This window comes from Argentina silus, assembly GCF_951799395.1.
Source record: "Argentina silus genome assembly, chromosome: 18".
Lineage (NCBI taxonomy): Eukaryota > Metazoa > Chordata > Actinopteri > Argentiniformes > Argentinidae > Argentina > Argentina silus.
In genome coordinates, this window is record NC_139672.1 from 10,675,794 (window position 1) to 10,690,694 (window position 14,901).

Here is a 14,901-nt window from a genome sequence, read left to right on the forward strand (position 1 = left end):
AATGGAATGAAAACGTGTTGTGATTTAGTACACCCGGAGAGGTCTTTTGGACGTGTCAAACGTTTCATTAAGACAAAGTGAGAGAGACGAGAGAGCAGAGCCCCAGAACTGAGTGAGTCACTCACTCTTCTCATAGCTAATGTTGACACTGCTTGTTTAAACCACATTGTGAAATCGGTCAACTGTGTCTCCCCGGCTCTGGGTTTGAACCCCCTCCGCCCCCCTACCCACGTCCCCCCCCCACCCCCACACCACCCCGCCGCCTCGGAGCGTTCGGCTCTGCGGACACGGTCGGTGCTCCGCCGTTAAAAACACTTGAACCGAGGTTGGGGGGGGGGGGGGAGAAGTGTTAGAAACACGGTTCTCTTTCATCACAAGCGTGCTTAATTGGCAAAAAGAAAACATCTGAAAACAAGGACTGCAGATGCAGGCGGGTTGGGATGGTGGGTGGGAGAAAAATGAAAGTAGGATACATGCGTGGAGGTGGGGGGGGGGGGGGGGGAGAGGGGGTTGTGTGAGGTGGCAGAGTGGCTGGCTGAGAAAGCGTATTAAGTTCAATTAAGCTTTTGGGCTTTTTTTCCATTAACCCACTTTTTGGAGAGAGAAGCCTCTGCTGAATAATGTTCCTCCAACCCACTGATACGCTTACTCTACACCCTGGCTTAAAAAGCCTTGTCTAAAAAAGGCTGGAACAATACGCGTGTCAGCCCCTCTGTAGCCAGTATTCCATTAGACCCAAGAGTCACACAACCAGCTAAGCCCACCATTTGACCTCCTTTCTCCAGACGAGTCATTGTTTCGTCTGACCGGAAACGGGCGCACAAGTAAAACAGAACAAATACAACACGAGTGATTAAACTCCTGCTATGTCTGTACAACACTGGCGGCCGTGACGTCATTGATGAGTCGTGGTGAGTGGCGGGTTAGTAGGAGGCCATGTTTGGTCGTTTCTCTCCCTTCGCTATCAGCCCCCTTGAACAAACCCATTCAAACATTCCTAGCATTAAGACAAGGTCATGTGGGGGGGGGGGGGGGGTGGTGGTGGGGGAGAAGGCCTCATAGATTATTTATGTATGAGGCCTCCTCTCTGATGATGTGGAAATGGGGGAGGGGGGGGCCTTAAGGGCAGACAGTGGGAAACCTCCTAAAGCCTGACGTGGCTTTGCATTTACTAACAAAGACCTAAAGCCGCCCCATCCCCCTCCCCCCCCCCCCCTCTCGTTTCCACATCATCGGAGAGGAGGCCTCATAGATAAATAATTGTCCTTCCTCACTTTCCTCTCCACTGCTCCACTAACCAACTTTGCCGACGTCCATCTGAGCGGTTCCATTGTAGATCGATGGGGCATTCGCTAGGTCCAACCGATAGCTCATCAACGAATACACATCACCGAGACAAATCATCAAATCGGTTTTTTTCCCCCCTCGAAATAAACAATTACTTCTGTTAACTATGCAGGCATTGTTATTGGAAAATACTCAAGCTTTGCTATAGCCTAAATCTGGGGCCAACAAACATTGACTTTTGTTATGTATTCCCTGTTCCGTTTGCGTTTGAATGCATTTGTTCTTCTCCCCGTTACTCTCCCTTTGTGTATTCTGCTAATCAATTACAGAGATTAACCGTCAATCAGGTAGGCTGAAACATCCCCATCCCCCAACTTCTACTCTCTCTGTGGGGTCAACCGCAACAGGAACGGTGTCAAATGATCATTACCTAGCACACTGTATCCTGATAGGATTACAGTCATATTCCATAACAGATATTTTTTTTCAAACTCAAACGGCAAACTGCCCCAGCTCTACAGAGAGTGTGCCTGGTATAACTTGCTCGCTAATAGCTTTTTAAATGAGGACAGGTTCATGCATATTACAATGAGGTCGCGAGATTATTTCTGACATAACGAGGAAGGATTTTCTGTTACAACGAGCATGAACACTCAGGTTTGTTGAGGGAAAGTGACTGCTACAAGATTCACTCAATTCCCCATTCATTTAAAGGCCTTGGGGTGCAATTAAGAAACGTAATGAAATGCATGGAGGCAGACCTTCTCAAAGAAAGTCGGAAAAAAACACGGTGGCATTAGTCAGTGTACCTCATGTGGCTAGGATGAGCCCCCTCCCCCTCACCCCCTCCACTCCTCTTGAAAAACCTCCCTGCCCCTGGTGCAAATATTCCCCAAACCAGCATGGGGAAAGTAGAATTTGAAACAAAACAGAAGGGTTGGGGGGGGGGGATTTTACTCCTTCACATCGCACACACCGTGGGAGCTTTGTCTTTCAAAACATGCCACAGGAGCCTTTCATTAGCCAATGGGAGTTTTCATTAGCATCGTCCCACGCCGCCGCTGTGCTCTGCTGTGCTGAGCTGAACCTCTGCGCATTACAATGACACAGGAGTGAGTGCCTCTCTCTCTCTCTCTCTCTCTCTCTGTGTGTCTGTCAAGGAACACCCCCCTCTCTTCCATAGAGGGAATGAAGGAGGAGAGCCACTGGGGCGGGGGGGGGAGGGGAGGGAGTGGAGGGGAGGGCAAAGAAAGAGGTAGGGGAGGTAAGGGAGGGGGGCAGACAAAAGGGAACTTGATTACCCCTGGTCACGGCTCATCCACAAGCCAACAGGGAGGGAAATCCATCACCTGGATCAAACGGCAGCTTGGGCAGCAGGTAAGGCACTAGTGAAAGCACCACCACTTTCCAATCCTTTTCCTCTCTCTCTCTCTCTCTCTCACTCACTCTCTCTCTCTCTATCTCTCTTGTTCTCCCTCCCTTCCCCCTCCACCTCTCTGACTCACTCACTCTCGGCTGACTGTGACTTCGAGGCACACTGTGAAATCCAACGCAGACAGGGATGTTTTCTGCTCCAGATGACCTCAAGGCCCCAACCCCTTCTCTAAATGGCACATAGTTGATATATTCCAGTTTTATTAGTGTTGTCTTGCAGGTCTCAGCAGCGTCTCAAGGTGCTATCAGAGGCTAAGGCTATCACCGCGGGGTGCGTGCGGCCACATGTGTACTTTGGCAAGGGTAGTAAATTGAAAACAAAGAGGCCATGTTATTGATCTTCCAATGTAATTCCAATTGCACTCTTATTCATTGAAGAACATTACTTTTCTGTTCTTGACTTTTCTTAAGGTATAAGTCATATATATATAAAAAACAAGAACAGATAGATAAAACCCATGCTGTGCTTCCAATGTTGCATTTCCTCCAGAGCCATTACTGCTCCAATACAACACTTTGAAAGACACTGAGGTTGTGTTTAAAGTGAATTACTGCCATTGAGAGGGGCTGGCATTATAAAACAGCATGGCGACTGGTTATTTAATTTCATTCTGTCTGCCACGGACTTGCAAGCTTGCCGAACCTCCTTTTTGAGCTACTTTGTTTGAGGTTCACTGGCAGAAATAATGATTTTGCTCTTAATGGTACTGTGGAAATGCAACGTACAGTAATTGCGTTTACAATCATAGTAATCATTCCTTTCACAAGGGCATGGTACACACCATACAAAAGCTCTGTTTGTTTGTTCAGCGAAGTACATGTGGGATGAATGGCAAACAACATAGAAAAACAAGATACAAAAGATGAGCCGACGCACATTTCCATTCCATGACGGCACTTTGCAAAACGCAACCACAGTTTTCACTTTTACCGATGGGCATGTTGTTGTTAAGAACGCCCATTCCAAAATGTGGCAAAGTAGAAGTTGACAAACTGAATAAAAAGTGAGATTTTTCATCTCCAATTGTGGACCAAGAGCACATTCAAAGTGCATCTCAGTCATGGTGACTTTGCATGACTTATTCAAGCTTATGTATAGTTACTTGGAAAGACTTGATTCAAAATCTTTGAAAATCAGGCCCCCCCAAAATCCCCCTTCTTCCAGGAACAAATTGTTCCATTGTTTATGCAATTGCTAGTCAGCAACACTCCGTTGAAAATGAAAAACATAGGAATTGCTCTCTGTTCTTCAAAAAAGAAAAAATGACTGTGCACGTAAATGATTAGAAGCAGGACTAAGTTGATCCAGATTTAGATTTTATTGGCTTACAAGCCAAACAACATGAGTTTTTAAGCCCACAGAACACCAAAGCTAATTGTTTAAATATGGTTGATGCTTGTTTTCAACCTCCACCGCTCCACATCATTCGTGGCATGAAACACACACATGCGCACACAGAAAAACACACACACGCTAAAACACACACACACACACTAAAACACACACACACACACAAACACAAACACATAAGCACACACACACACACACACACAACACACACTCAGCAGAGAGCAGCATTTTGAAGAATCTTTCAAATTCTTACCGTTGAAAAGGGGTTGGTCCTTCTCTGCACTCTCTGGCATCGCAGCGTTGTACACATCTTCGGAGAAGCCCGGCCTGCAGGGAGGGGTGCCCCTGCCCTCTGCTGCGATCTGGTGGGGGGGGGGGGGGGTGGGGGGAGGAGAAGACATAAATCAACCCTCCAAAATGCCCTCTCTGACTACCTCCCAAACTCTTGCTCACGTTCTGCTCAGAAGTCCCCACAGTTGTACAAAAGCATCTGTTGTTTTTATAGTGGGGACTGCAATTAGGATAATGAGGCCAAAAGGGTTAAGCATTAGCCAAGGAGCATGGCTAGGCAAGAACAGGCTCCATTTGTCTGCAAGAGGGGCCCAGGCCCAGGCTATAGTTCTAGGCATGGCTCACAGCCTGCCCCCCCTGATAACTACACTGCTCTGGATAAACAGGGCACTTTGAAGAGCAGGAACAGCCAAACTACGACTAACAAGCCAATATTGTATGGGTGAGAGCCTCTGTGTGTGTGTGTGTGTGTGTGTGTGTGTGTGTGTGTGTGTGTGTGTGTGTGTGTGTGTGTGTGTGTGTGAATTCCTCTGTCTACTCGAACATGGCACTACATCATCATCTTTCTCTCTCTCTCTCTCTCTCTCTCTCTCTCTCTCTAAGTTTCTGTAATTTAATGAGAACAGTCTGACTTGTTTCAGAGAAGTCATATATCTGCCAACTACCACAATAAAGCATCATCTACAAATACATCTCCATCCGTCATATTCTCTTTTATCTATCTACTAAGAAAAACGGCAGATGTTTTTTTTTTTTTTTTTTTACAATTGACTAGTTTTAAGGCTTCATCAAGTCTTCATAAATCCTTTATGGAACCTACATAGACGCTTCACAAATCATTTAGAATCAAATGTCATAGTATATAAAGGATGTTATGTGAAACGCCAGATGTAAGGACCTGTTATAGCATTCTTGTTATAGCATGGTTTATGAAGCATCTATGAAGGCCTAAAAGGTTTATAAACGCTTCATTAAGCCTTAATAGTGGTAATTTCCTCAAAGAGGGACAAGAAAAGCAAAACAATATGCTTAGAATATTATCTATAATTGTCAGCAAGCATGGGTTTGATGTAAGAAAAAATACTTTTTAAATTGTTTGGATAGGCTATGTATCTTAGCTGGTGTGAATAGCCTAGTCCATATCATGAATCCAAAAACCAATTCAATAACTTAAACTAATCTAAATGAAAAATAAGTAGCCTAAGCTATTCCGAGTTGGCAATAGATTCACTGATTCTGTACAAGCATGTGCAAATCCGATCAGACATACCGGGTGGGCATCAGCATATGACCCCACCTCCCCAAATACACTTAATCCTATTTCTTTAGAGAGGGACCCTCAAAAGAATGTGAAACGAGAAGGGGTTCCACAGAAAAAGAGCATTGTGGGTATCCGTGCCACTTGCCATTCTTAATCAGCGGAATTTAAATGGAATATGCTGGGGGAGGGGAGGGGGAGGTCTAGTGCTGCCTCTCCCGCACACTAAATCATCAACTGACAGATCTCCACCACGATGCATATAGTTCACCACATTGCTGCTCTAATTTACAGTAACAGAGTTTAAGGGGGGAAAAAATCCATGTGGGCTTAATTTGATTACACTGTCCTTTAGTTCAATCATGACATTAAAACAGTTCAATTATTTCATTATTTAGAGAAAATAAAGAAAATGTTTTTAATTAAATTGTGTTTTCTTCCTGAGAATAAGAACGATAAACTATCAAAGCAAAAAGTAGCTCATAGTTAAGAACAGACTCATATCAAAATGGGCAGTTAATGGATGATTACTACGTAGGCAGTTCTCACCCTGATTAACACGGTCGGAAATTAAACATTAACTCCACATTGTCCTCTTGCAGAGTTTGTGTTTTCGCACGACAAACAATTAAACATTAAAGTGGACCTTGTGTGCCGGTTGTTTTCACTGATAGCCTACTTACAAGACGGAAAAGGCAATTGCCCCCAGGCTCATTTTATCTCCGTCAGGAAGAAATAATGGTAGGTTTTTGTAACCTCGGGGTCCGAGGGGATTATTCAAGTAGCCTGCGTCAATATTGACCACAACTTAGTAACCATGTCATGTAGCCTTACGAAAAGCTTTCAAAATGTAACCAACCAATATAAGGTATAACTAACATCAATACAAGTTCAGGACGATATTCAGACAAGAAACATTGCTTATTGCGCACTGTATCGACTGTGGGTCAAAATTGAGCAGATTTTGTGTTCTCATGATGACCGACACCAAGTAAATGTTATTGAAGTCTTTCAACAACAATTTTAAACAAATCCTTAGGCCTACGTCAAACTCAATAAGAATACGCTTAGGTTTTTAAACAGCAAAAAAATCCCAATTTTAAACTGACCCCGATGGTTTACAATAAACCCTGCTTTATCTTTACGCACCAACAATGTGCTACAATGTTAACATCTTTTCTAAATATTTTGACGCACAGCCCAATGCAAAAGACTGGCAACTAAGATGGGATTGGTGGAAAAATGCTCATAGCCTATTTCTTTCGCGAAGAGCTGCGATATAACGGACAAACCCGGGCACGTAGCACCGACGGATCAGCTGCATCGTCACAGAAAACAAGCACTCGAACTGTCCTGAGAAACTCAACCAAAACCAAACCTTTTTTTCCAGATACATTACCTGCAAAGCGGCCAAGAGCGCCAGCAGAAGCAGTCTCCTGCCCTCGTATAAGTACATGGATATGCCGGTGATTGTGGTTATTTCCCCTTCGAATCCGTGATAAATATCCGTATGTCTGCTGCAGTCTGGATGTGGTGAAACGTTCCCTTTACAACAAAGGCGGCAGCGGCAGCAGCATGTAGCAGCACTCCCCTATCCTCTCTCCGCTCTGTTCTGAGATCGCCGCCTGGTACTGAAGCTGCTACTCCCTCCCATGCAGTCCAACACACACACACAAAAAACTGCCAGTATATCTCACTGTCTCTCCCTACTGGTCAAATAGTCAATTTCACTTGAAAATTTGGCTAGACCCTTTTCCTCCTCCTACTTTGATACTCGAAACTCCTCCCTTCCTACCCCACAAAAATAAAAAAATCTGTTGAAAAGCATTCTACTTTATCTTCAATAAGCTCTCTCCTCTCAAAGACTGAACATCTTAGAAGAGGCCCCACGTAAAGATATTCCCTTAATCTTGCGGTATTTTTATATTACGGATGAAAGATGTTTTGTTTTTTTAGGTTTATCCAAGTGAATGACACAGTTGAGTTTCAACTCGACATTCTTGCTCTCTGGAATAATCCTAAGAAATTGAAAATTAATTAGTTTTAGTCTGATATCATTCGTCTCACGAAATACGAATAATGAAATTAATTTGTCAGATTTAATAGTGTTCACTGAAAAATGAGTGAAATACTTCTTACACTTCCTCTGCTCTAAACCTCCACTACCTTCCTTCATGAACATTGGACACCTGGAAAGCTACACTGAAAACTGGTAGCTTGTATACCTTGTATTTCCCAGTGAATAGGCCTATGTTTGCTTACTGGAAGGCAGGTACTTTGACCTTGTACTTTCATACTTTTGTGAAAGAATCTAATCTGAAAGTCAACAGAGAGTAATAGTGAATATTGATTCGATCAGATGGTCTTGAAGGCTGAATAGTTACTAGATTGGAAGCATTGAATGTGGGGACAACCATTTTCTGTCAAACATATTTACATGTATATTGATGCTAAGTATTCAATGGGTCCCACACATGTCTGCACCATTGGAAGGGGACCGTCTATCTTTCTCTCCCGATGCATTTCTCTTCCAATGTGTATGAGCACCCACAAGCTAATCATATGTCAAGAGAAATATTCCCAGATCGTCCTGGGTGGGTGTTATTTTTCAGTGCAAGAGGTTAGTTGAAGTGCCTCTGGATTTTGTTGACCATGTTACCACCGAGAAACAATGTTGAAACAACTTCTGATAGGTGAAATTTAATGGAAATCATAACAGTCTAGGTGCACCGTAACCCAATCCGTCCATTAAGATGACAAGTAGGGATCAATGAAGGTGTGTCTCAACTAGTATTGATTAATGATCATGGGATAGAGAGGCTTTGATCACTAGTATGAATCACAGAAAATAGTTTACAGTACTTTTTATGTTTCGTGTTCTATGAAAGAATATCGAGTGTCAATTCATTGTTGATTGATGCAGGGCCAATTGTTTTTGTTGGGCAGGGCAGCTGAAATAGCTCAGGTCTAACTTGAAAACAGTACGTCTGATCTGTTTCGCAAGCATCCCACTCATCTTCACTTAGAGCAAGCATTCGTAAGTAAAGCAGATTTTCATCTTCTCTTAAAACATGCAATGAATAATGCCCTTTCATGTTATACACAGACAGCAAACATGAGCTGGCAGTCGGCACTCCAGATACCTCCTATGTAAGATATAGGTTGTCATAAGTTAAACTCAAAGTCAAACTGCAATCGCCCTCAACTTCGGTTTTGACTGTCTGTAGGGCTGGGGGCGAACGCAGAGGTGTGGGTGGGTATTTGTATTTATTTATTCACACATAAAACAAGAGGAAGAGAGAGAGGAAAGACATGTGATGATGATAATATAATACACATACTGATACCGGGGGGGGGGGTGGGGGGTCAGAAACCCAGAAAGGACTTATATGGCCAAGGGATAGCATTTCACAGGCCAGCCTTTTGGTAGTGCATACGCTGCCTGTTGTCCCCAAGGCTGCTGTCCCTCCTCTTTAGACACATCCATCTGAAGAGGTGTTCTTCCTGCTTCCTGTATCTATCAACCAATCAATACATCACATTTATTTCTATAGCCCTTTTTTTTTCTTTTCTTTTTTTTTTACAAAAACAGCTCTGTCACAAAGTGCCTAAGGACATCAACACTATTAACAATAGCTCTTCCGTAGACCCTAAAAGCAAGCCAGGGAAAAACTCCCCAGAGGGAAGAGAACCTTGAGCTTAAGAGGAGGGGGAGGGGGGGGGCATCCTCGTCTGGCTGGCCGGGGGAGATCTGTCGCTTTGGTGTTTTGAGGCTGAAGAGAAAGTGGTATGTAGAGGGTATAACAGAGTTTGCTTGCTAACTCCCTCTCGCCCACTGCACTACAGACTCATCAGTAATCCTCAACAAACAGGTGCCACTGTCACCTATGTCTCAGGGTTAAGCATACTCAGTGAGTGTGTGGGTTGCGTATTTGTTTTGTAACGAGTCCTACACGCTCACATTTCACCTCACTTCAGTAACTGTTAAGTTAATTAGCCGTTATCATGGTGGCTTTATCTTATATTGAGTTGCAGTTGGAACACGCTCTATAACTATGACTGTGACATCATTACTTTGAAATGAAACTTGCAGATCAGTCCATTGTAACACCACTTGGCCTTTACCTCTGTAAGGTCTCTATTCCAGCTGGTTTGAAGAAAAGTTGTCAGAGTAACCAATTCAATTCACTGTTTGATTAACCAATTAAATCCAATATATTCTAATTCAATTTTCGAAACAGGATTGGAGGCAACTTAATGTAAGAATGATTTGAAATTTGTACTCAAGGAAATACATTTCACTGGGCAATGTTTCATATTGTTTTGCTTTAACTGCCTAAATTGAGTTAGAGATCAAGTTGAATGACCTGTTGATAATTCATATTGCATTTGGTACAAATTGCTCGGTTTATGTAATCTAATCTAATTGAGAGTGGGATCAAAACGCTCTCACTCTTTGATTAACGCCGTCGCGGTTATCTCTCGTCAGTGCTCGTCTATCGGGGAGGGGGGGAGGGGGGGGGGGGTGAGGGGGAATCCAATTATGACTGGGAGCATTCAATCAAGCGATATCACATTTCATATTTCATAAAGCCATCTTGAGTCTATAAGAACTGCGTGTGCAGCATAATTTCTCTGGGGCTGTTTGTCTGTCTTTTCTGAAAATAACTTCATATCAAAACAGCTCGCAATCAAAAAGACAAAAAAAAAAGCAGAATATATCCTGTATACACAGAGTTCGCTGTACAGTCAAATGCAGCTGTGTACGGTTCTAAATGGTGCACTTTGTAGTCTGCAGTGTCTGAGTGTGTACTGAAAAATAGCACAGCTCTCAGGTCAGCTGTGTGAGGCCGCTCCTGTGCTGGATGATGCATGTAGCCCATGTTGCTGACACTGCTGTTGACCCTCATAAGTGCAAGTGTCCAGGGGACAGGTGGCCCGGGGGGGGTGGCCCTTGAATCCACACACCTATTACTCTGCACAAACTTTCACCAGCCGTACTCCGGGACCGCGGCCGTGGCCTTGATCGCACTGGGACTAAAGGGCTGAGGTCAGCAGCACCTTCACACACACCTACTGACTACACTGCTTCTTCATGCTGACTTTGTGTTCATACAGGGATTACACATAATAGTCTACCTACAGAGACTACAGTATATGCCTACACAAACATTTCTATGGGACGTTGTTCTGTTGGTGAATAAATAGCAATGTTCTTTTGAATAGATGAGTGTGTCCTTGTGGTTAACAAAGACAACCAATGTGAAACAGGGACAGCTATTGTAAACTGATACGCTCGCGCTATCCGTGCTGTGACTTAATGTGCTTCGACCGTACAGAAATGTCAAACTTTTTGATAGACACCTATTTTGATCTGGCTCTCGCATTGGCTAATTACCTGGTTGGACCCATTGGCATTCCCAGACGTGTCAAAGGTAACACTGTAACAAGTTAGCCAGTAGAGAGGAGAATACTAGCCTTCAAAGCCGCTATCAATTCCAATCAAGCTGTATTGTTATGTGCTCAATGGAGCCTCTCAGAGGGCCACAGTAAATGCTGTGATTATTCGCTTCTCGTGCCAAATCGGCTCTTTCAACCTTTTATGCCATTTGAACAATACCAGCCAAATGGAGTTGTTGCGTGTCTGATCCGGCCTTTTTCGTGGCTTTCCAAATGTTTTCATGTCATCTGACTGCCTGCCATCTCTGTCCAGAGCATATGTCACATATACATATGTTTCGGTCCAACACACACACACACATATTTGAATGATTACAGCGTTAGGAATTCTGTGGCCCTGAGTTTGTTTTGATGGTCTGACTGCTGTCTGAGTTAAACCGATAATTGCTTTGCGAGACCAAAACAGTTTTTTTGCCGGGCCATATTGTTCTCGGCAGTCCATCATATCTCATTTCGGCGGAGAGCGTTCATCGTAATTCCTTGTGAAGAGTTGTGTCAGCGGAGCAGCACAGCGCCCTGGCCCCGTCGACAAACAAAGGGAATATGTTACTCTGCAGGCTTTCTCTCTCTCTCTCTCTCTCTCTCTCTCTCTCTCTCTCTCTCTCTCTCTCTCTCTCTCTCTCTCTCTCCCCCCACCCCCCCTCTCACTCTCTCTCTCTCTCTCTTTCTCCCTCTCTCTCTCTCTCTCTCTTTCTCCCTCTCTCCCTCTCTGTCTCACGTCTTCTACAGGCTGGAAGGCGTCGGTCGAGTGAGCGTTGGCCCTAATTGAGGGTTTGTAGTTTTAGCTGCGGGCCACATCTGTCTGGCTGTGTGTCGGTGTGGCACTGGGATGTAATCGCGATTGATTGCCTGATTAAGGCGGACTGAGGTGAACTCGAGAGAGAGACCCAAGAAGGGGAGAGAGGAGGCGAGCAACGCCTGCCCATTCAGAGACGAGATAAAAAGCCGGGGCTATTGATTTTAATGGCACGTGTGGCAGAAACTGGTCATCGACTTGTTTGTTTGTTTGTTTGTTCGTTCGTTTGTTCGTTTGCTTGTTCACTTCGTCTTCGATGCAGCCCAGTCAAGCACATACAACATACACATACAACATTAGATGATTATAATGCTACTCTCATGACACTGGTTTTGAAAAGAAATTTAAAAAATGAAAGAAACTGCGCCACTGAACTCATTTTATCCGTAAAGGCCATTTCGTGGAATGAACAATCTATCCTAGAAGAATTCAATCTGTACTTTTCTGTTTGATAGTGTTCATGTGGACCAATGATGGTGACACAGTGCTCTACTGTAGAGAACATGAGCAGTGGAAAAGGTTTGAACAAGGTTCTATTTCTTTCCCCTTCAGCACCAAATGAGAAAATGACAAATGGCTCTGTGAGGTTTGAGAGTGAGACCAGCATGATCTCCACAGGTTAAATAGCGCAGCTTAGTAAGTTCAGTGAAACCTTCCTAATCGTGTTACAATATTCACACCTCTCATTAATATTTTACAATCATTTGAGAATAAGATGAAAGGATACAAATCCTTTTGGCATGATGCTGATGCAGTGGAATTTTTTACCAAACCATACAGTATACAGTTAGTGCTCGTACGCAAACACGCGCACACACACACACACACTCCAACACACACACACACACACACACACACACACACACACACACAAACACACACCCACTCCAACACACACACACACGTACACGTACACACACACACACACACGCAAACACACACCCACACACACACTCACACTCCCATGCATATGGTTGTGCGATCAGTCACATATGTAATCGATAGACGACAACAATCAGTCTATTCCTCCCACTATTCCAGCATACATCTCTCTGCACTCCCCAATGGGCATAAATGATTAAACCCCAGTATTAAAAAAAAAAAAAAGGTCCTTGAAGCTCTAATGAAATATCTATCTCCTCCCCAGTCATTTGCATACAATACAAATGCCACCCTTCTGATAGTGATGCATCATCTCTGTTTATCTACTCCCCACCGATGTTCTCCTCAACAGGTCTCCCTGGTGGAAATGAGGTGGACCAAGGCATCATCATCACTCCACATGTGTCATATTTCCATCCTGCCTTTCAAATATGCACGCTTATGGACCCTCTCTGGGAACCTAAGTACTTCTTCTCCTATCCCCCTATCTCAGATCTTCACGGCTAAAAATCCATTTCCCCCTTATCACTATTGATCTGCAAGGAGACAGGCTGTCAGCCCTTGACAGTATGGCCCCTCTGATTTACTGGACCATCAGCTTGTCTGAGGCACAGAGGCCTGCGATGGATTCATACACATGGTGCTGGGATGATCCAAGATGGCCGACTGAGTCTCTGTCTCTCACCAGGTTCTGTTCTCAAAGTGCTTTAGTGTTGGGGGACAAAATAGGACACTCGGGGATATGTGACACGGTTGAGTTTAATCTGTAATGGGATTAAAGATTCCTTCAAAAAGTGGTTTGCTTTTTTTTGTATTTCTGTATTTCACAGGAGACATGCAGGCTAGCATTAGCGTTTATCAGTGGGGATAACGAAAATCAATACAACACTCGCACTAAACAATTGATGAGTTGAATGGATTGTTCCATAAGGTACATCAGTCAGTGTGATACTTGGATATGAGTACGGTGGTCCATACATCACAAACTGCAACACGTAAACAAATCACTACACACTTGTCAGTTTTGGAGACAGGCATCAGCGTTGTGATTGCTAGCAAAAGAGAGCCAGCTAATCAGCGTTGAATTCCAGTAAATGACTCTCTTTACCTGACCTGCAAGCTTAATAAACCTTGGGCCAAATCAGAACATTTTCACCATTTGTCAGATTTACTTTTGCTACCCGTCATAATTGCGACCTCTGTCAATGGACCTATATACAGGAGAACCACCATTCTCGCGAAACATTATATTTTGTACCAGAAGAGGCTTTCATGAGAGTAAAAAGAAAATACATTCGATATTAAATGGCAATCTGGCTTATTTCCATGAAAGTACATGATGCAAATATGCCATTTAGCTGCTTGCCCCCCATGTCAACTGTCCTTACATAGCCTATGTGATGTGTGTTTCACTGTTGGCATATAGATTACTTATTATGAGTAAATACCTAACACCTACTTTTTTATTATCTGCCAATGCGGGCCTTGTGTTTTTTTAAAAATTGTGTTATTTGAGTACTAGTCCCTAGTTTTCATCAAAGGACTTTCAGCTGATTTAATATACATATTATTTTTTACATTTTTGGCGTTAGGGTCAGATAAGTACTTAGCTTTCTACCCACGGCAGTCCACTCTTGAATTAGCATTTCTCTGTCAGGACTTTTCTTCTAACTTAAAATGTTTTAAATTACAATTTGCAGCATGACACCGTCCACCATTTCAGAATAGTTCATGAATACTCAGCAGGTTATTTGCTTAAGATGCTGTTTTACTATCGTTAATTCAGAACGCATCCACATTTCCTCTTGAATTATGGGTTTGCGGAGAACAGATCCTGCAAAAAAGGTAATTATCCGCATATCATCCAGTGTGTATAGCGAATTGTTGATCTTTTACGGCGATCTTGTCTGAAGTGCACCCAGGGATAGCATTTCCAACCTTAAAATTCATCCAAAAGCATTTTACATTGGCTTGTGTTTAGTCTGTCTAATTAGTACATCAGACTCTCATCACACACACAACAAGATACATGATTTCAAAACAAAAGCAAACATGCAAAGCTATCTTCAGGCGGTGTTATATCTTTATCCTTTCTCCTTGTAATAATAATCATCTCATTTAGGGCGGTAATCATTTCGGAAT

The 14,901-nt window shown here is 43.4% G+C and overlaps 1 protein-coding gene across 1 annotated transcript in view; it reads right to left on the reverse strand.

The window, feature by feature from the left end:
- The window catches only part of LOC310819281 (cadherin-2-like), a gene marked incomplete at its 3' end in the record, with an annotated part of 62,577 nt that extends 55,380 nt beyond the window's left edge, over positions 1 to 7,197 (reverse strand). Inside the window, exons 1-2 of the mRNA XM_083690524.1 lie at positions 7,021 to 7,197; positions 4,326 to 4,434 (exon numbers count right to left, since the gene is read on the reverse strand). Coding sequence (XP_083546650.1) covers positions 4,326 to 4,434; positions 7,021 to 7,077 — 166 coding nt within the window. The 5' untranslated portion in view covers positions 7,078 to 7,197. The remainder of the gene's footprint in view (positions 1 to 4,325; positions 4,435 to 7,020) is intronic.
- Positions 7,198 to 14,901: the final 7,704 nt, after the last annotated feature.